A 21,557-nucleotide genomic window follows, 5' to 3' on the forward strand; every position below is an offset into this window, starting at 1 on the left:
TAATTATATACTAATTTATTGATAGTTTTTCGTTCCGTTTGGCATAAAGTAATGCACTCCTAAACGCCTAATTTGACATTTGTTCAACTTCACTGTTCGCGCCATCCATTTGTTTATTTGTCGAATGTCAAAACATATAAAACGTTGGAAACCTTTTATGCTGTTTATGTATTCGTTCAATATTTAAAATACCAAATTATGAATAAAAGAAAAGTAGCGTATATTTGGGAACAAGATTTAATACAATTCAGCGATCGGTTACCGGCAGTACTCGGTCGAGTTAGTAGTATTAATTCTTGTACTGTTTTATTTTCTACTCAATGTTTGGAATTTTGATATTAATTCAAATATTTTACAGGCTTCTATGGTTCACAGTCTTATAACAGCATATGGTCTTTTAAATCACATAAAAGTAATTCGATCTCAGTCAGCTAGTTATTCTGAATTAAAACTTTTTCATTCTGAATTATATTTGGATCATTTGAAAAGTTTTACTCATATAGAAGACGATTACGTTATTACCGCTAAAGATGAAAAGTTTGGTTTAGGTAAATATATTTTTTTTATTTCACTAAAATTTTCCCATAAAATTTCAATGGTGATGAAAATTAAGAACTATATTTTTTTTTCAGGGTACGACTGTCCACCCTATTCTGATATGTATAACAGTATTTCCTCAATAGCAGGAGGTTCACTAACAGCTGCAAAATGTCTTGTAATGAATATGGCCGATATAGCTATCAATTGGTGTGGAGGATGGCATCATGCTCATAAGTACCTCATTAAAAATCTATAAGTGAATGCAATGTAATTGAAATTAATTAATTAAGATGAAGTAATAGACAAATGTTTCAGAAATGGCGCAGAAGGGTTTTGTTATGTAAATGATATAGTTATCGCTATTGAAAAACTAAGGACAAAATTTTCAAAAATACTTTATATAGATTTGGATGTTCATCACGGTAAATAGTTGAATTTGCATATCATAATTATAAATATACATAATTCTAAACGATCTTCTTAATAGGAAATGGAGTTCAAGATGCTTACAATTTAAGTAAATCTGTATTTACTTTGTCATTCCATAAATATGAACCTGGTTTTTATCCTGGTAGCGGCAAAATTGAAGACATTGGGAGATTAAATGGCAAAGGCTATGCTTGTAATATTCCATTCCATGCCTTATACTCTGATGATACATTTGTGAATGCTTTTGATAGGTAAGCTTAAATGCTAGCGAGTATTATATATATTTTTTTATGAATATTGTTTACATTTCTTTCTTCTTTTAGTGTATTTACAATGGTATATTCAAGTTTTCTGCCTGACGCAATAGTAGTTCAATGTGGTGCTGATGCTCTTGCCAGGGATTCGCACGGAGGTGCAGGTCTTACTTTGGATGGATACTGTTTATGTATTAAAGAAGTTCTTAATGTAATGAAACCTACACTGCTTTTAGGTGGAGGTAAGTATTTTAAGCATTTAGCATACATTTATATCAAAAGGAACGAATGAATGTTTGATTGATGTTTTTTTTCAGGTGGTTATAACCATGCCAATGCAGCTAGATTGTGGACTTCAATCACTGCACTAGTAGTTGATCAAAAATTAGATGATAATATCCCAGAACATAGTTTTTGGACACAATATGGTAGTGATTATACTTTAAATATACAGCCATTATTGACAAAAGATCTAAATTCAAAAAAATATGTTGATGAATGTGTCACTACTGTAAAAGGTATATTTTATTTGCAATTTTAATTAAAATGTTTTTTTTTTTGTCAAAATCATATAAAAATGGTAACTTTAATCATTAAAAGAGATTGAAGAAGAAACATATATATAATTTAATGTTGAAATAGTATTCTGTAATGTACATAATATATTATAAAATTGCAAAGATGTTTTCTGGTATAAATATCAAGAATTAACTTATTTTAGCTTCAATTTTATACATATTTTATAAAAAAAAATTAAAGTACATTCATATTGAGTTAAATTAAGTCATAATATTGATAATAGTAGGCAGTTAGTTCAATGCAAAATATTTATGTTGCAGGAACTTTATATCGGTATTTGAATCATAATGAAGAGGATTTCAAAGAGCCAATAAAAAAACGAAGAAAAATTGAATTACATGATGATAATTCACATGAAGCAAAAAGAGATTCCATATTAAAAGAACAATTAGTTTTAAGAAATGTTCAAAATGAAAAAGCTTCTCTCATTATGAATTTTGATAATAAATTAACAAATCCCAATGATGTGTATGACTTCATTGATTAAAAGATAAAAATAATATTGTAACTATTGGAAGATAGGCTAAAAATATAAATTATAAAATGATAAATGAAAAAATATATATATTTCAAATTCTCTTACTGAATACTCAGCAACCAATAACTGATACATAGATTTGAATGCGGAAAATTAATAAACTGGAAAAAAATATAGATAACCCATTTGCATGTTATATTAAATAACAATCTTAAAGTTGTTAAAATACACCTTATTGAAAATTAATAGATTAAAAATCACATGTCCATTTCAACAAGTGCACACTAGTAAAACACTAACGAACAATACTAAGCACTTCAAAGACCATTTGCATAATACAATATTCTATAATACAGTTATAAATGCTTTTTGAAAGGATACATTCTAAAAATATACCTGGAAACAGTAAAAACAAGGTGACAATGACTGGAAAATGTTAATGAATCAACTCAAGTTTTTTTTGTCATAAAATAAATAACTAAAGTGCAAGCTGTATGTTTGTTTTTATTGGCTTTATAACTTTCACTTATTTATTTATAGAAATATTACACATGGAACAATAAAAAACATCATATATGTTCAATATCAAATGAAATAAATAAAAATGCGGGACATTAAATTTAGATACAACATAATTTAGAAATAACGAAAGCTTAAGTGTCACTATTATCATATATTTTTTTATTAAAAGTATAGCTGATTTTTTGTTTTTTAAACAGGTAAATAAAAATTTAAATAAATATATCAAGCAAATAAAACGAAAATGTTTTTCATTTTAATTGAATCTTAAAAATTATAATTCTGTCCAATAATTTTGATAAGCATATCTTAAGACAGTAACTGGCAAAAAATTCTTTGTTCATATTATTGGTGCTCAAATTTTGCAAGCAATGTGTCGATCTTAAAAGTATATCTTGTAGCATAACATATTTTGAAAATACAGCATTCTTATTACTTTTTTCTAATTTAATTAGAGAACCTGTACTGGAAGGAAACATTATTTGTTATATTTTTGAATTTTGGTACTAAAATGAACATCATCTTATATATAATTGATTGATTAACCATAAAAAGCAGCCCTTATTCTATTATTGACATTTATTAATCATGTAATAAAATGGTTTTGGTAAATTGCAAATATTGTCACAAATAGCCCAACTCGGCAAACAAGTACTCCAGTTATATTAGATGTATAAGTGCTGTAATTTCAATGAAATGACATATTTAATCAGTAGGCCGCTTTTCACTATGCTTTTTAGTAAATTCTTCTGCATTCTTTGTAAACTTTTTTCTATCTTTGAGAAATTCCTCAGCAAGCTCAGCACGCAGGGGATGTTCAGGCTCAGGGTCATTAACAAGAGCAACTAGAGCTTGAATTACTAAAAACAAAACACAATAAAAATAACATTTATCACAATAAAAAATATAAGAATCCTAGAATCAATCTTACCTTGATCAGTCTTTGTGGCAGGCTTCCAATTTTCAGCACTGATAATAGGAAGGCAGACCTGGCCTTTCTCATCAATATTTGGGTGATAGATTTTTGTTTTAAAACTTATCTTAGGAGGTTTGAATGGGTATTCAGCAGGAAAGTTAATCTCAATACGAAATGCACCTTTGTTGTAGGGAGGGTTGTCCTAAAACATTATTTATTATTAATATATTGGTTGAGATTATAACATATTTTATAAATATTATGAGGAGACTCACTGGAACAATTAATCCTTGCCATGTTAGGATATTTGATTCATCAACTTGGATGTCTCTAAATGATTTCAGTCCTGACTGTCTTATATCATTTAGTTCCTGAAAGTAAAGTGTATCGTCAAATAATTTAGTCCTACTTACGAAAACTCCAAAATATAACTAGAAATTTGTAGCTGTATTGTAATATACTTTGTAATATATACTTTTTTTTTATTTTACTATCGGAATATTTTCGATTACCGATCAAGATAAGTACTATAATTTAGTATAAATACCTTTTGTAGTCTTCGGGTTGCAGCCATTGTATTTAATTGAGTTAACAGATTTCAATAATATTATACTAAATATATTAAATCTTTTAAATTAACGCAGCTTTAAGTAGATATCCGCATAAACAACATAGTTCGTAACACCGAAAATATGACTCATTAAAATGTCAGTGATATGTTCACCTCCGTCCCGCTGCAAATTCGATGGCCGCCATTATTGAATACGTTTCGTTATATGCATCAACTTATAGTAACTAAATTTTTCTCAAGTAATAATTATTACAACATTTTTCTATGACTTTTTAAACATATCAAACAAAAATTTAAGATGGATAATTATTGGACTAAAATCCAATATCTGTGTGTGTCTAAAATAATTTCGTTTCATTTTTCGTACTGAAATGGGTAAATTCATAACGAGATCCGAAATTCTCGCAGTTAGCTAGATCTTATACTCTTATCCGTATCCAAAAAGTCAATACCTAACAAATATCATTAAAACATATACAAAAAAATAAAAGATACATAGAGTATTTCAGTTCATCTAATTAAGGGTGTATGATATTGTTACGCAAAGCATTAAATTTTTCCAAACGTCTTATACGGGCTTTATTTACGATTTAATTATAAGAAGAAACGTTTTAATAATTTAAAGTATGAAATTAAAGCTAATATAGGTTTTAATTAGTTACCATATAAATGAAACAAGCTTATTCTGATACATAATTTATATCATATATATATATTTTTTAACACATCATTCCTTATGCTCCATTTAGAGCATGAATAACTTTTGAGACACATTTTGCTTTTATAGCGCTCTTCCGCACTGCGTGGTAGCTAATGAAATACAATAACATTTTAGAAAGAAAAACTTATTTTACCATTCTTCAAGATGTAAAAAGCATATATATACATATAATAAAAAACTTGCTACAAATATCGTCAGAGTTAAGGCACTGATGATGTAAGACGTAAAAAGATACTTTGTATTATAAAAAAAAAATTAATTGTTAATTTTTGTAGTTTCGTCATATGAATTTAGTGGGAAATGTTATTTCATTTTTTTTCAAACAAACAGTCGGAAGAGCGCTATACACCTTTGTAAAATAAATTTGTTATAAGAACTTTTATTTTGGGTTCCTTACAATCATACAACACACAATGTATAAAATATAAACAAGATGGGCGCGACAAATATAAGATATAATTTGCAGACAGATAGACAGCAGATGCAATATTCATTTTAGTAACAGTATTAGATATTTCCTCTGTTGTTTTACTATTTTTGTCACAATTTGTATTGAAATCATCAGAAGCTAATGGATTTTGTATTTTTTTTACTCTATTGGATTCAACGATATCCATACTTTGACTTTTTTTATTTTGTTTTGAGTGAGAGCAACCTGTGTCATTCATGTGATTTTTCTTATAATATATAGAATCGGGTAGGCGTTTTTTCCCTCTTATGTTCCAGCAGCCGTTGGTGATGTAAGGAGTTGCGTGTATAGGAATTAATCTTCGTGTCCGCGTTCGTCGTCGCGGCGACGGTTGCGCTGACGTCGGCCCCACCCGTCGCGCGGGCGCTCGCGTTGGCGCCCCTCCCCCCGTGGTGCCCCACCTCGTTGGAAGAACGACCCCTGTTTCTCGAATATACGCTCGTTTGAGTCAACCAGATTGCCCACCTGCATGATGATGAAGAAAATGTTAATATAATTCTATTTACATCATAAATAAAATTGCAAAAGATTTTTGTAATGATTAATCGAAACAAAAATAATGATTTTAATGTAACTGACCTTATCTGCAAGTTGTAATGCAAGAGCTTGCATCCTCGTTGGTTCAGAGCGGTGTAAAATAGCACATTCACTTGGGTCATCTAATGAAGCCAGTAATTCTTCATTAATAATCATTTTAGACACAAGAGAATGTACTCTCTGTCTTGGCATTTCAAACATGTCTGCTAGTGACCGGAGCGACAAGGACGCATAGACATGCGCATATGTAAATAGGTAAGTGCGAAGTGATTCTTCCCTAATAAGGCGTCCCAACATTGCGCGTACGTTATCAGCGCCAACCATTAGATCCCATACCTAAAATCAAACGATATTTTATTAACAACAAATAAGTTATCATTAGATAGTAATTTTGATTAAGTTATTATTACCTTAGCATTCATCTTCTCGTTAACAATGAAATTAAGGCAAGCACGCCAATCACCGCGCCGCATAGCCCTAGCGGCTGCCACGGCATGTTCACGCATAGACTCTGGTGGTCCAACGAGAGCCTGACGTTCGCTGGCACGCAGGTTTTGGTAAAAAGTTTTACTTATCATACGACGTCTAGCGTCAAATTCATGAGCTGCCATGTACGGAATCTCAATTAACATAGCCGATACTAAGTACACGCATTCGAGTAACTCAAGGTTGATATGCATGTGGAAAGGCATTTGACGTTGTTTTTCAATTTTTTCTTGTTCCTTTGAACGTTCGTGCTGACGCTGCGGTAACAAACCTTGTGCAAGTAACTCTTTAGGTTTTCCGGTCATCATGAGCTCGGCTAGACAGCCGTGAGCTTCCTTAACGTTACCACGACGGAATGCGCATAGGCCCAAGTTTGCCATCGTACGGTTATACAATATCTGTGTGCTCGGATCCGAGTGTTGTACATTCTCTTGGAGATGAGACATAAGCAGGAGGTCTCTGGCCTGGAACCAGTTATCATGCAGGGCGTGATGGTATATGTGCGACAGAATGGCACGGGTTCGTAAACGATCACTGTCATCGTTAGCGTAAATATACTTGCATAAGCGTTCCATCTTTTTAATGGTAGTTTCTTCACCCGGTTGAAGATCCTTTTTCATAGCACGTGTATCAAATTTGTAGTAAAGATGATCAATTTTACGAAGATAAGCGCGACAAATTTCTTGAGGCGTTCCGTCGCGTTCTACGACTTGGCACACGCGATCAATAAGTGTTGAAACACGTACTTCGTCTTTTAATCTTTCTACATATTCGTTTGAATGAGGATCACATTCTTTCAATAGCTTAGTAAACTCATCATCTAAGCGTTCTAAGGCTGTAAGCAAACAGCCACGTACTTTAAATGGCGCAGTGACAAGTTGTTCGTTGTCTTCAGTAATAGTTTCACTGAGCATCATATCATCGTGGGAAAGCAGAAGAGTAACCATCTGATCCACATTTTCAACGAGTCTTGACCAATATTCGGGTTTCATTGCATCAGAAACTTTAGGATTGTAATCAAAGAGTGCTGCAACAGTCGCAGCACGTAATTTAAGCTGTAGAGCATCTCCGAGGTTATGCTGTTGCGCGACGGTACGCAGTTCATGAAGTAGTTCTAGTTGTGCGCGACGATCAGTCCTCTTGCGACCACGTGCAGCGCTAATTTCACCTAACTTTTTAACTACAAGAGCTGCATCAATATCGCTATCCTGTATTGAGAAAAAAACATATTACAGAAATACTTATTTCTTTAATTTATATAAATTTAAATAACAAAATCAAAATATTACCTTTGCAAACATCTTGGGCTTATCAGATGTAGCAGCACCTTTTCTTACAGTCTCCCATTCACCACCATCATCAGCTTGATCCTTCTTACTGATTTTACCAGCACGCTCACGTCTCTCACGCCTAACACGACGTCTATCCCTTTCTTCATCATCATCTCTTTCAGTGGCACGTTTCAAAAATCTTTCCCTTAAAGTTGCAGCTCCACGTGTCTCATCATCAGAACTCGAGCTTGAATCAGATGAACTAGAACCCCAGTCCATAGAATCAGAAGACTCATCATCTTGAGGGGGAGGTCTACGAGGAGCCTCAGGAGAGCGGGCAATTCTTGGCTTTTCTTTTACTTTATCCTCATCATCTGACTCATCCGAGGAGGAGGTATCTTAAGTGGAAAAACCAAATTAATATTAAATAATTAACAATAAATAAATAAAAAAATTGTTCACAGATTTACAAATATTATTATAGTAATAGTATGTAACTTATACTATAATTAATATAACACAGGACTGGAGTTATTTTCCAGGCTAAATGAATAATTACCTTTACGCTCATCATCATCATCGGGCATGTCTGGATTTTCCCGAAACTTAGAAATTTCAGCATCAAAGTCCTTTGTATACTTCCTCAACTTTTGTCTCAAGGAAGTTAATGCCTTGCTGTTCCCTTTAGATAAGGCCTTCCTAGCATCCCTATCATTCCAAGCCCCAGTGACCCAATCATCTAATTCAGTTAAGGCTCTGATAAAGAACCTTGGGGCAATTCCATTCTCTTCCTTTAAAACTACAGGAGCAGCTCTAGTATAAGCCCTCTGAAGTTCTTCAAATGAAGCCAAAGCTGATGAGTAGTCTTTAATCTTACGATGGTTGCGGAGAGTATGTATTATAGCTTCCAACTCCTCATATCGCTTTTCTTTCATTGACCGCACAACTCTCTTCGTTTCTTCTTCATCGTCACTGAACTGTATGATGAAAATAGTTTTAATCAAAATACTGATTAGTCAAAATTCTTATCAGTAAATTAAACACTGTCTGCGTAAGTATTCCCTTTTTAAAAATATTTATTAATTTATTTCTGTCTGTAATTAAGTGTTGTTATTGCATTAAAAAAAATCTTGTTGATATGGATACGGAATTGTATTTTGTATGTAGATTTTGTAAGTAATATTATTATAGATATGAGTGCACACAAATTGGATGATGATTTGCTTTTCAGAAATGTTTTTTTAAATGATTAAGCATAAATATATTTTATCAATTAATATTTAATAATTATATTACAGTTCACATGAGTTATTAAATACAGTTTCTCTACTATCAATAAAAATGGTAAAAACTTAATAAATTCATAGGAAATTTTAATTTTATTAAATGAAGAATAGCTGCATTTTTAAATTTTATTTGTGGTGTAATTTGCAAGTGTTTCTTATCATGAGTAAGCAATATGGTACTGAAACATCTTGTTTACTTTCCTTACAATCTCTATGAATTTCATACAAATTTAATGAATACATATAAGATTACCGTATAAACCGGTGCTGGCGCTCGTACTATCACCTCCTCTTCAGTTGAGCTTTCAGACTCAGAGTCTGTACCAGTAGCGAAGAACCGACTCATGATTATTAGTGTAATAAATGTTTAACTGGAAATAGAAACTTTAATTTTAAAAATATAACAATAAAAAAATTGAATATACACAATCACTTTGAATTTTAATGTGAAAATAGTGTGTTAACCACTTTCCAAGTTTAGGTTATAATATTTTAAGTAAGCCGATAAAATATTTTACCTTATACAATTTATTAATCCGATATATATTTTAAACACCATTAACAAGAAACAGTTCCATTAATATGGAAATAATTAAGATTTAAAGATCAACTTTTCACCCACGACGCATTCAACACGTCAAAAAGGTGTGAGAAAGTTGCCACTTGCTAAAGCTAAAGTCCATAGATACAAAATCATATTATAGATATGGTCCTTGGCGAAGTGCTTATGTTAAATTTGTTGCAATTGCTAATGTTATTTTTTACCATCGAACTATGAATTTAAATTAATTAGCATAAATATCTTTACAGTCATAAGAGCAGTATTCCTATAATATTATAGAATATGTTACGTTTAATTTAACTTTTTTCAAAACTTATCTAAGACTTGTATAGTGGTATAATATATGTAACGTTAAAAAAAATATAATACTTCATGGAAAAAGGAATTATTGAGTTATTACATATTTTGTAGGAATAATAATGAAACGACTTTTTCTTAGGACTACTCTAACAACTACACTGTCATTAAACTTATAATATGAAAAGATGTGTTTGTTTCATAGTAGTATTTAGATTAATCTGAAAAGTAAGCAACGTCCTTCTTGTGGCTCAGTGCAGTATATGCTGTAAACAGGATTTAGAGGCCTGAAGGTTCTAGGGCAACAAAGTAGGTCTTTCATTGTTGCCGCAAGACCTTATTATTTTTCAAATAAATTAAGCTGTATATGAAATAATTAAACGTTTGAATAAGTTTATATAAAATAAATTCCTTTTACACCTTAAAGGCTCGCGCAAACTATAGCCAACGCAACGCATCGCATTGCAAAATTGCGCCAAAGCATATAGCAGGCGCATCGGGCCGCACCGCAACCCAATATTTTATAAAATTCAGTCAGGTTTTGGCAATCGAAGAAGATGGATAGTTCTGACGAAGAGCTTTTTTTTTAATATGTTGTTTTATGATTCCGCCTATCTCTTCCCATATTATTCCTTCTCTGTACATCACCATATTTGGAATGTTGTAGGTCGTACAATTCCTTGTACTGTTCTACTAAAGAAAATAATAAACTTTAGTACTATAAAAAAATACCTGAATAAATATTGTTAATGATTCGGTTTCTGTTTTATTAATTATTTTTATTAAATAATTATGGTAATTCGCGAACAGCACTCATTCAGCCGTCTACTTATTGCGTCTGCTAACGCACACTGAGACGGGCCGCATTGCAACGCATAACATCGCCGCAAAAATACGCCTGGCTAGAGATGCGCCGATGCGTTGCGATGCGGCCCGTCGCGGCCAGCCTGAGGTGTGCGATAGCCCATACAAAATGTATGAAACTGATTCAGGAGCATTTTTGTTATGCGTTGCGGCCCGCCTCAGTGTGCGCCTATCTTAAATCTTCTTTTTCATTCTTTTTAAAAAATTCAAAACGCATGGTTATGTTATATATAAACAATCTTAAATAAAATCATTTTCATAGAAATTGACATGTTTTTTGTTTTAAAAGTCTCTCCTATTCTATGATGGTCCCAAGCATATAGCCTTGGCTTTAAAGCCAAGCTGGTTTAACCCAGCTCTGATAAATTAAGTCGTATAATAGAATTCTATAATAATTTAACAATTTATCAACAGTTATTTGTAAGTAGATAGATTATTATATTATTCGTGTTACATTAATTATTTATATCTAAATATTATTAATATTTTTGTCTATAAAAAAATCCGTTCCAGTTTTATTTCTTTCGTATATAATAAGTAAGCTGTTTTCATAATGTAATCTTTTTTTAAATACAAAAATAATAATTTTTTGTTTTAAAGATTTCCAGCACGGTGAAATGTGCGTTGAGTCGAAACATTACTATCTTTAACAGCCAGCAACCCTCATTTGCAGCCAGATTTATTAGGCAACCGTATATCATAATAAACAAAAAAAAATAGCTTTAATTGATGTATACATTTCGTTTCGAGTGTATAAACGTAACAAAATCATATCTGTGTACACCTGGTTGTGAAGAGGTGCGGCCAGGCGTAAACCATGATTTTTCAGAGTCTTTATAGTTTTTGCCGTAAAGTAGATGACATTTTATTGAAAAAACAAGTCAATAAAGTTTTTGACGCAATATGAATTATCAATAATTTCATTAAAAATACTAGCGGCCACATTTTGGTAGGCAACCTGGTAGATATAAATTCTCCTAATCATAAATATGTGTAAAAATTTGTGTGTTGGTTTTAAGCAATCACTCGATGGGTACATTGATTCTGCAGTCGGATGTTAGACTGTTAGTGTTCTCTGCTATATATTTAGGCAGAGAAGCCATTAAGATGTACATGACCTTTTTTTAAGGGGGTATATTAATTTATAAGAAAAGGACGATAAATATTGCTTAATTTTATTGTTCATTGTTAATATTATTACTTTAGGTATGTTATTGTATGAAATGCATCCATAAAAATGCAATTAAATTGAAATTATTTCTCATAAATATTTAAAACGCCGACATAAGAGATTTTTATACGACATTAGGGTATCATTTTGTGGTAGTTGGTATCACTGGAGTTAGGCAAAGTATACGTAGCTGCAACACTTGTGCTGATTAATTTCCACATTTATTTAATAAAATCGTTTACATATTATATTAAATAGTGTTGTGTTATATAATCTATGGCTATGGAATGTCAAACAAATAGGCCCAAGTTTTCACATTTTAATTTAAATGAAATATTTTACATGTAGAAATATAGAATTAAGGAGTTTCATAAAAAAAAAGTGATTATTACTATAACGTTACCTATATAAGTACTCATTAATCTACGATTACAGCAAATTAAACATGCATTTTATTATCTATATCTTCAATTAAGTAAGAATGCGGTGGATTGAGTTATATGATACGGCGATATTGAATATAATATTAAAATAAAAAACTAACATGGAGTTCACAAATTTAATTTTACGTCTTACAAAAAACATATGTCGAACATGTTTAGGAGAGCTAGATGCTAATGATCCCACAATGTTTATGAATATTCAAGACTTGATTGAACACGAAATGAATAAAATTAAACTAATTGATATATTGGTTTTTTTAAATTGTTTGGAAGTATGTAACATTCATTCATCCAGTAGCTTTCAAATTTTTAAGTAATTTTTCATATTCGTATATTTTTACGTTGTTTCAGAATAATGATGAAGAAAACTGGCCTCAAGGAATGTGTGCATCATGTGTATCTACCGCTTTACTTGCTTATAACTTTAAGTTAAACTGTTTAAAAGCGAATGTAACCCTTTCTCAAATATTTACCGTCAGATCAACCTCAAACCAATTGCCTCGATCTGATATTGATTCGATAGATATAAACGTTGTATACCAAGATCATGAATATGATGTTCCTCTTTTTAGTCATAATCCATCAATTGATTTTGAGCCAGAAGTATCTGAAAGTAAGGAACTCACACCTTTGCCTCCAGTGACTGAAATAGCATCTACTGAAAGACTTCCTTTAAAGGAGGGAGACAAGAGATATACATGTAGTTTATGTTCCAAATCCTTCACCAGAGTACATAATTTGAGGTATCACATGGCTAAGCATAATGATTTTCGGAGATATCTTTGCCCTAAATGTGGCAAAGGTTTTCACACATCCAGTGGCCTGAGACAACATTTATTATCTCATATTGATGTTAACCAATTCAAGTGTGGTTTCTGTAATAAAACATATAAGTCTAGACAATCATTGAAAGAACACTTTCGAGTAGCGCATTCTAGCAATCGGAAGTTATTTGTTTGTGTTACATGTGGTAAAAGGTTTACAGCAAAGTCAACTTTAATGATGCATATTAAAAGTCATAAAGGATTAAAAGAATTTCCTTGTTCCGATTGTTCTAAGTCATACACCAGGGCATCTTACTTGCGAGCTCATAGACTGAGCCATTTAGGTCAAGAAAAGCCAAAGCCATTTGTTTGTATGTATAAAGACTGCAATAGAAACTTTGCTACAAAACATTCATTAGTGGTACACATAGCTCATTCTCACACAGTGGATCGACCACACAAATGTGATACATGTTTTAAAGGATTTGCCACTTCTTCAGGTTTGAAGGTCCACAAGGAATCTCACACAAACACAAAAGTTTCATGCAGCATTTGTGACAAAAAACTATCAAATAGAAGAGTTTTGCAAAAACACATGCGGGCACATGATACTAAAAATTAAATTGCTTTTGCAATTGCAATTTTTCTTAACTGTAACATGCTTACATCTCTTAAAGTTTACTTATAATGTTGATTAGATACTAATTATTGAATTATAAATATAAAAATAAATCTACCCAAAGATTTTTATTTTACCTGTCAATTTAGTCATCAGTTTCTTAATGTTAATAGACCATCTTCAAAGATTAATCAGCATCTTCAAACTTTATTTTGTGTTGTTGGTAAAGATTTTTATTTTAATACTATAATTAACATAAATGCACATAAAATATGGTAATCAAATAAAACAAATACTTATTTATATGGAATTTATTACAGTTTCACCTTTATAAGCATGCAAGTTTACTACAAATAAACATTCATTTAACAAAAAAGGAATGCAATGATCAATATTAAATATTCAAAATAAAACTATTGGAGAAAAACAAAAGCAAAATTTCAAGGTAAAATTTAAAAGTAGTAATTCAAATACAGAATTTTGCTTCATCAGAACATGTTGAGTCAAATTAGCCTAACTTTTTTCATGTGTGTAAATTTCATATTTATTTCCCAATAGTGGTTACAACTTATTAATAAATATATTAATACTTATATTTTATTTACAAAATGATTTTTTTACAGTAAATTGTATTGATAAGCTTATGTATGTTAACAGAATTAATTAATGAGATAACACACCCATACTGTTTGACGTTGACAATATTTTAATACCATTGTTTTCCTTTTTAATTAGAACTATGCTTGTATTATATAACATGTACTGTATATAGCCATAATGTATCCCCTTATTTACAAATAAATGATGTGTAATTGTAATTAATAATATATATTATAAATTCTTTTATTTATCATAAACAAAATTAATATAATTCTATACAAAGTAGGACATTTATGGTCTCATAAAAAGTTAACAGTTTGTAGACATTAATTATTGTCCTAAAAGTTTATTCATTTGCTTATTTTGATGACCAATTTTTATATCTGCAACATCAACCTTATCATGGATTTCATCTATAAGATGATTCTGTTGCTCAATTTCTTCTCCAAGAGCCATTCCCAGACCTTTTAATCTTGAAATGTGAGTTACCATCTCATCTAAGTTTGCATCTAACATTTTATTTATGCGCTGAGTATCTGATATTGGTTCAGCAGAGACTTGCTGGTTTAGTCCTCTCAGACGAGTTGACGGGTGATTCGTAAAGTTGTCAGTTTCACTGGCACTCATGCTGTATAATGTATCATCTACTCTGCTACTATTTCCTGCTTTAGAACTACTGGAACTTGGAGATACCTGACTCTTAGTGGGCGTTTGGTCCGATTTACCTGACAAATAGTTCTTAAACCCATAAAAAACCGACTTAATACCGTTTAGGTGTTTTTGACTATAGCTCAAGTTTGTGTTAATTTCGTCGAGTCTTCTATTAGTGTTTTGCAGTTGCTCGCGTTGGCGAGTGAGTTCTTCAGCAGTTGCAATCCCGATTTGCTCAGACTCACGCAGCAAACCTATACTTCTGACTGAGGAATCGAGTGTACGCTGTTCGATCTCTTTCTGCTTCTCTAACATGGTTTGTCTTTGCCTTTCTAATTCGGCGACGTAAGGTGAAGGTGATGGTTTTGGTTGTGGTGGTGGAATTCTTGATCTATAACTGTTAACAAAGGTGTCGTCGTCTACGTCGTCATCCTCAAATAGATTTGTTGTGTTACTGATGTACCTGTGGCCTGCCATTGTTAAATGTCCGTTTCTTGGTCTCTACTGAACTGATTTTAATAAACGAATATTATAAGTAGTTATAATTTAACATCACAAAATAAGAAATATAAAACTTGTAAATTTTACTGTCTAATGTTTCACTACACAAAGGGGTTGCAATCATTAATCACTATTTGCCTATGCCTTGTTATTAGCAATAATAACCATAAAGTCCACAGTAAAACGTAGTCATTCTGTTCTCTTTGGTCCACAGATCATAATAAAATGTAGCAAGAACTCTATACAACAAACTACAGATTACTGGGATTATATCTGGAAGGTGAATGCTACATGGGTGGAGTCCACAACACGCGATAAAAAAAAATAGATTATATCTGCAGACTGACTTTAGAATAATTAAATTTATTTAACGTATTTCAGTTAAAAACTTTTTATCAAAACAATGAAATGCAGTTCTCAGACTGGGCCACTACCGGTATCTATATAAGTCGAAATAAATTATATGAGCTATATGAACTTAAGAAATATAATCGTGATTGTAAATTTATCAATTTTGTTAAAAAATATTCTAAATTATTTAAACAAGTTTGTCAAACAGCTCGTTCGTTGCAAATTAAAAATAAAATCTTAAAATCTAAAAATAAAATGATTACTACTTGGGATATGATAATTTCGGAAACAGGTAGGTTGAAGTTTGATGCAGGGCAGTTATCCCTTAGTATAAAAGGCAAAATTTTATGTAAAGATTTAGATGTGGCCAATGAATTTGAAGAATATTTCTCTAATATTCCTCTGAATATTACCTACTAAAGGTCTTAATGCGTCACCTAATGACGCTTTAGGCTTACTTAACTGTTACGTTCCCCAGAATGAGGTAGAATTTTCTTTTGAGAGTATAACTCCGTACGAAGTATTAAAAATATTTAAAACATTAAACCTTAAAAAACAACAGTGATCTATGGGATTTATCAGTTACAATTATTAACAAAGTAATTGTCGACTCGGCTCCTTATTTAGCTATCATCTTTAATAAATGTGTACAATCTGGTATTTTTCCCGATATAAGTAAAGTAATCCCATTATTTAAATCCGGTGATAAAAATGATCCAAACAATTATAGACCGATCTCTATTTTGCCAGTATTCAGTAAAATTTTTGAGAAAGTCATGCTTAATCAATTGCTATTATACTTTAACTCGAATAAGCTATTACATCCTCAACAGTTCGTTTTCTCTAAAGGTCGCTCGACTACTGATGCGGGTTAGCATTTGTTGAGTTTTCTGTGACTTATCAAAAGCTATCGATTGCGTTAGGCATTATATTCTTCTAGAAAAGCTTAAATATTATGGTATCAGGGGCCCTGCATTTAAAATTCATTTCCTCCTACCTTAATGAAAGAGTTTTGAAGGTTGTGGTTAATGGTGCAAAATCAAATAGCGCTGTGGCGCAAATGGCTGTACCACAGGGTTCAATTTTTGAACTCTCTTGTTCTTAATATATATAAATGATTTACCTTATTTTGTAAAAAAAAATCTTGCGATATTGTACTGTTTGCAGATGACAAATCTTATATTTTTTTGGTTGGTTGTTGTAAGCATACAACGTCATAGTTGTTTTTTTTTCTGTTCTTGGTTGGTTTGACATAAATAAGTGCTCTGTCGCGGGTTCTTGGTTGGTTTGACATAAATAATTTAGTACTAAATGCCAAAAAGACTAAATGTGTTTTGTTTTCATTGCCAAATGTCAAATCAAATCATTCTGCAATCATTTTGAAAAATGAAAGGCTTGAGTTTGTTGAATCAAAGGTCTTTTTAGGGATAAACCTTGACTCCAAACTGCAGTGGGGCACCCATTTGTATACCCTAGCAAGGAAACTAAGTAGTGCCATTTATGCAATAAAAATAATTAGAAAACAAAAAAGTTTATTTTAGTAATTTTCACAGGCTTATGTCATATGGAATGTTGTTATGGGGTAATGCAGCAGACATTGAAGTCGTTTTTATTCTACAGAAAAGAGCTATCAGATATATTTACAATATTAGCTCTAGGACATCATTACGCGAGAAATTTAAAGAAATTGGTGTATTAACGGCTGCTTCACAATATATTTATGATAATATAATGTTTATACAAAGGAATATAAAAAAATATTCCATCAATGCTGATATACATACTATTAATACAAGAAATAAGAATAAACTTGTAACCCCCAGTTTCCGTTGCATACGGTAAACAGAACGTTTTTGGGCAATGCTATACGCATATATAATAAGATACCGGAAAATATAATCAATTTACCATTCTTAAAATTTAAAAAGCTTATTAAGACTAAATTAATAAATAAATCTTATTATTCATTAAAAGAGTACTTTTTAGAAAGAAACGCCTGGAGTTAGGCTCGGGTTCTATCATAGGACACTAATTACTGTAAATTGCACATTTACAACAGCATTGTAAATCTGTTTATTTAAAAAAAGCAACTATGCGAGTTTCTTGCCCTTTCTTCTCGCTAGAAGCTGCTTTCCGAAACGGTGGTAGTATTTAATTGTTGACGATTCAAAAACGCTTTGTTGTGAAGTTTACTTGAATAAAATTGATTTGATTTGATTTGAAAAGGCCTCGCTTCCGATAGTGAATAGATCTTTAATCGTTGGTGACATTTTGTTTTGACATGTAAAGACACTTTGATTCGATTTCGAGAATATTGACTTTTCATATGAATAAAATGCTATATTGATAGCCAATCAACTACATTTTTTCAAATCTCGTAATAAACATTGACATATAGTCCAACAAATGATTAATTAATAAACTTTACTTCATAAAAACCCAAATTTTGTAAATGTATCAGTCTTCCAAAACACTTTTTCACGCTCTACCAAGTACCATACCATTACTGTTATGCTACCATAGACGCGATATTTCGTTATGGTGTTAGTACTAAAATACTCTTTATAAAGAGACGCCGTCGTATATTACCTAATATGGAAATTGAAGCTTGGTATATATTAAAAAAAAAAAATCTATAACTGGCACTGTAAGTTTATATGTTACCATCGCCATTGCGCCACCAACTTAAACTTAGATGGACGTAGGACATAAGTCCTTTGTGCGTGTATTACTCAACCTTCCAACCAGAACGCTAAAATTCTTAAGATTGCTGTTTGGCGGTACAGTTTTTGATGGTGGTACCTCTCAACTGGGCTTTTTTACTTGCAGATTTACATAGTCCTATCATGAAATAAAATATACCTGGATGATACGCATCTACTTGATCTCGAATTTAAATGATTGCTTTTGGGATTGGACATTCTTAAAAATACAATTCTTGTGCATTTTACATAATCTTCTGATTAGTACTTATAAAAAATAAAAGGATAAGACATGCTGTTTTCCACTGATATGCATAGACACTACCCAAAAGGGGAGTAATTAAGAAAGTTTCTACTTTTTTTTGTTTGTTTTATTGGCATTCAACTTTTTTATGCTTCTTTTGAATAATTGTGGTAGCCAGAAAAATAGCAGATTTATTTTTTCTTGTTATATTCGAAAATCATCACATCCTATTTACGCAAAACCTTGATAAAGATACACCTACTTCCCTCATGAATTATTCCATCTATTGGTAAACATCGTATGAATATGCGTTAGGTAGTTTATAAGATAAATGCAACGGGGTACTTTATTTTTTAACATTATAAGATAAGTCTTCATAAAAATTTTAGACTATATAATTTATGGGATACAAAAATTTTATAAAAAATAATATTGAGCAAGTGCTGTCAACATACTTTGAAGAATAGAGTTCGTATTTAACGTAGTAAGTCACGCATCCAAACTAGTGTTATTGATTCATCAATTACTTCAAATGTAGTGTATTATTGCATTATTATTTAAATTCAAAACGAACAATCATTCAGAATCTAGTTTAAGATGTTCGAAATAAGTAAAGCAATTATGAGCACGAAGAATAATTAAGTACATGAGAATTTATTTATTTTAAGCGCGTTAACTTGAAGTTGAGTTTCATTATTGTTTTAGCTTTTATCTCGACAGCTGTGAAAATGAAGCTAGTCTTTTTGGTAAGTGTTTTTAGTAACTTATATATTAAAAATAACAAAGGCGCGAAAGTCATAGTGAGGTATTTTTGTGAAAACATATTTTAAAGCTTTCTTAATAAAATGTGTTTAGGTTTGTGGGATTGTGCTTTGTAGGATTCCGTTTGTGTATATGAGATTTGCGCTGTAACCTTTGTCCTTTCCAAGGTATTTGTTTTAATTCATCTTTTTAAGTTGATTAGTATGGTAAACATTACTTTCAATAATATATTGGTGAGTTCCTTAAATATATTTTTTATGTTACTTTCAGCCTCTTTTTGGTCTGATCCTGTTGGTTTACGCAGACAATGAAGTCGTAGTAGATCCTTCAACCGACGTAGATCAATTGACCGCAGACACCCTTTACGAAACATTATTTAGCGACTTTTACAAACCTCAAAAGTCACAAACATCAAGCAAAAAATCCTCTAAAAACAAAAACGGATCGAACTCAAAAAATCAGGGCTTGCAAGTCCGTGGTGGCAGCAATGGGTATGAAAATAAAAATAAGCAATCAAATCAAAATGAGAAGGATATCAAATTCGTTTCTGATGAGTACTTTCATTATTTGCAACCCGTGGAAGGTTACAAGGCTGAATATGAGAGTAGGCTCATAGGCCGAAAAGGATTGGGTTATGATAAGAGAACAGCCACTACTTATGGATTTAGAGCACCGATTACCGCTGAACTGCTAGAGGAGGTGGGACAGAAATATCAAAAGAGAAGTTATGAGGAGAAAATTATTCCCTTGCTCATTTAATCGATACGAATAAAGTAATTATGATTATTAAGATTAATTTATTAAGTTTACGGTCACACTAACTTCCCATTTATTTCCTTATTATTATTAAATAGAGACCCGCCCTGTTTTCGCACGGGTGCAATGCTGATATGATTAAAATATTACAAAATATCTTTATATACATTCTCAGCTTTTTTATCATTAGACGATACAAACCACTAAGTCCTATGATATTAAATGTGTAATATCTTCGAAAATATTCTTTTAAATTACATGTTATAAAAGGCCATATTGATCTTTATTAAATGCGCAATGGTATTTCATTGGATAAGGATCGATGCTGTATTTTTTAAAATCGCTACGTAAATAAGCCATTCTTTCTTGTAATCCGATAGAAAGTGGTTTATTTGGGTTATCCCTAAAAAATAGACCTTTTTAAAGTGTAGTTAGTGTGTGTAGTACAATACTTGTAGTATATTATTTTGACCTATTTGGTAGGATTCAGCCAGCAATGTAAGTGCATAAAAACTGTTTGTTTAAAATTGAAAAAACCGTGTATTGTGTAATTTAATGTATAAATATAAAAATAAAAGAACGGAGCTTTATGTTTTTATGCCATGTCTATTAGAATTGATTTAAAATCGATAACAATATTTATTCATAAGGTATGCGAGATCAAATAAAATAATTATGCATTCATACACGCATGTACGCAAAATACACACGCCTACTAAAGGTAATGATCACGCAACTTATGCACAAAATAAATATCTAGAGATTTATTAAAATTGAAATGACCGTAATAAGTTATGATAACTAGCTACAAGTTTACAATTACTGTTTATACCCCTAGAAAGCTGTGGATTAATTAGATATTTTAATTTGCTAAAAGTTCATAGTATTTTTTATTTAATCGCATTGACTTGGAAATAGGTTATTTTCTTTATACGTTATGTATTAAATAATAGGCAAAATGAAATAAATTAATGGGAATATATATTTTTTAATTAACCCCGTGTAAATTAAAACAATAACAAAAAATAATATTGATATAATAATAATATTTTATGTAATACAATATATGTATGTATATACTAAATAAATGATGAGAAAGAGAGGCAAAGGTCGTCTGAAGGTTGCAAAACGCTGTTACCTTAAGTCACGATTTCTGTCAGTTAACTCTTCCGTAAGAAAAGTACAAGAACTTACCTAGTTCCATTAATAAGTAA

General features: G+C 31.3%; 6 protein-coding genes across 7 annotated transcripts; 3 read left to right on the forward strand and 3 right to left on the reverse strand.

Moving 5' to 3' along the window:
* Window positions 1-87: 87 nt before the first annotated feature.
* LOC124532871 (histone deacetylase 8-like) lies at window positions 88-2,586 on the forward strand. Of its 2 annotated transcripts, none has more exons than XM_047107982.1 (8): window positions 88-279; window positions 359-548; window positions 633-774; window positions 856-962; window positions 1,028-1,220; window positions 1,293-1,465; window positions 1,541-1,741; window positions 2,063-2,586. In XM_047107982.1, the coding sequence occupies exons 1-8, from the start codon at window positions 199-201 to the stop codon at window positions 2,287-2,289; spliced, it is 1,314 nt and encodes a 437-aa protein (XP_046963938.1). In that variant the 5' UTR covers window positions 88-198; the 3' UTR covers window positions 2,290-2,586. The 2 variants fall into 2 exon arrangements, with proteins under 2 accessions (XP_046963938.1, XP_046963939.1); XM_047107983.1 differs by having other exon boundaries at window positions 1,541-1,651.
* Window positions 2,347-4,477, reverse strand: LOC124532872 (ubiquitin-conjugating enzyme E2 L3). Its single transcript, XM_047107985.1, has 4 exons — window positions 4,263-4,477; window positions 3,991-4,086; window positions 3,731-3,917; window positions 2,347-3,659 (listed from the first exon to the last, which is right to left on the reverse strand). The coding sequence occupies exons 1-4, from the start codon at window positions 4,287-4,289 to the stop codon at window positions 3,505-3,507; spliced, it is 465 nt and encodes a 154-aa protein (XP_046963941.1). The 5' UTR covers window positions 4,290-4,477; the 3' UTR covers window positions 2,347-3,504.
* A 635-nt stretch (window positions 4,478-5,112) lies between these two features.
* LOC124532742 (eukaryotic translation initiation factor 3 subunit C) lies at window positions 5,113-9,733 on the reverse strand. Its single transcript, XM_047107797.1, has 7 exons — window positions 9,575-9,733; window positions 9,310-9,427; window positions 8,330-8,747; window positions 7,789-8,168; window positions 6,424-7,707; window positions 6,056-6,349; window positions 5,113-5,941 (listed from the first exon to the last, which is right to left on the reverse strand). The coding sequence occupies exons 2-7, from the start codon at window positions 9,400-9,402 to the stop codon at window positions 5,771-5,773; spliced, it is 2,640 nt and encodes an 879-aa protein (XP_046963753.1). The 5' UTR covers window positions 9,403-9,427; window positions 9,575-9,733; the 3' UTR covers window positions 5,113-5,770.
* A 2,384-nt stretch (window positions 9,734-12,117) lies between these two features.
* LOC124532825 (gastrula zinc finger protein XlCGF57.1-like) lies at window positions 12,118-13,893 on the forward strand. The gene is made up of 2 exons (XM_047107915.1): window positions 12,118-12,665; window positions 12,745-13,893. Exons 1-2 carry the CDS (start codon window positions 12,495-12,497, stop codon window positions 13,777-13,779), a joined length of 1,206 nt encoding a protein of 401 aa, XP_046963871.1. The 5' UTR covers window positions 12,118-12,494; the 3' UTR covers window positions 13,780-13,893.
* A 179-nt stretch (window positions 13,894-14,072) lies between these two features.
* On the reverse strand, window positions 14,073-15,725 carry LOC124532826 (synaptosomal-associated protein 29). The gene has a single exon (XM_047107916.1). It carries the CDS (start codon window positions 15,502-15,504, stop codon window positions 14,707-14,709), a length of 798 nt encoding a protein of 265 aa, XP_046963872.1. The 5' UTR covers window positions 15,505-15,725; the 3' UTR covers window positions 14,073-14,706.
* Window positions 15,726-19,346: 3,621 nt separating this feature from the next.
* LOC124533291 lies at window positions 19,347-21,323 on the forward strand. The gene is made up of 2 exons (XM_047108504.1): window positions 19,347-19,571; window positions 19,858-21,323. The coding sequence occupies exons 1-2, from the start codon at window positions 19,554-19,556 to the stop codon at window positions 20,344-20,346; spliced, it is 507 nt and encodes a 168-aa protein (XP_046964460.1). The 5' UTR covers window positions 19,347-19,553; the 3' UTR covers window positions 20,347-21,323.
* The last annotated feature ends 234 nt before the right edge of the window (window positions 21,324-21,557 follow it).

The sequence above is a fragment of the Vanessa cardui genome, chromosome 10, assembly GCF_905220365.1.
Source record: "Vanessa cardui chromosome 10, ilVanCard2.1, whole genome shotgun sequence".
NCBI lineage: Eukaryota > Metazoa > Arthropoda > Insecta > Lepidoptera > Nymphalidae > Vanessa > Vanessa cardui.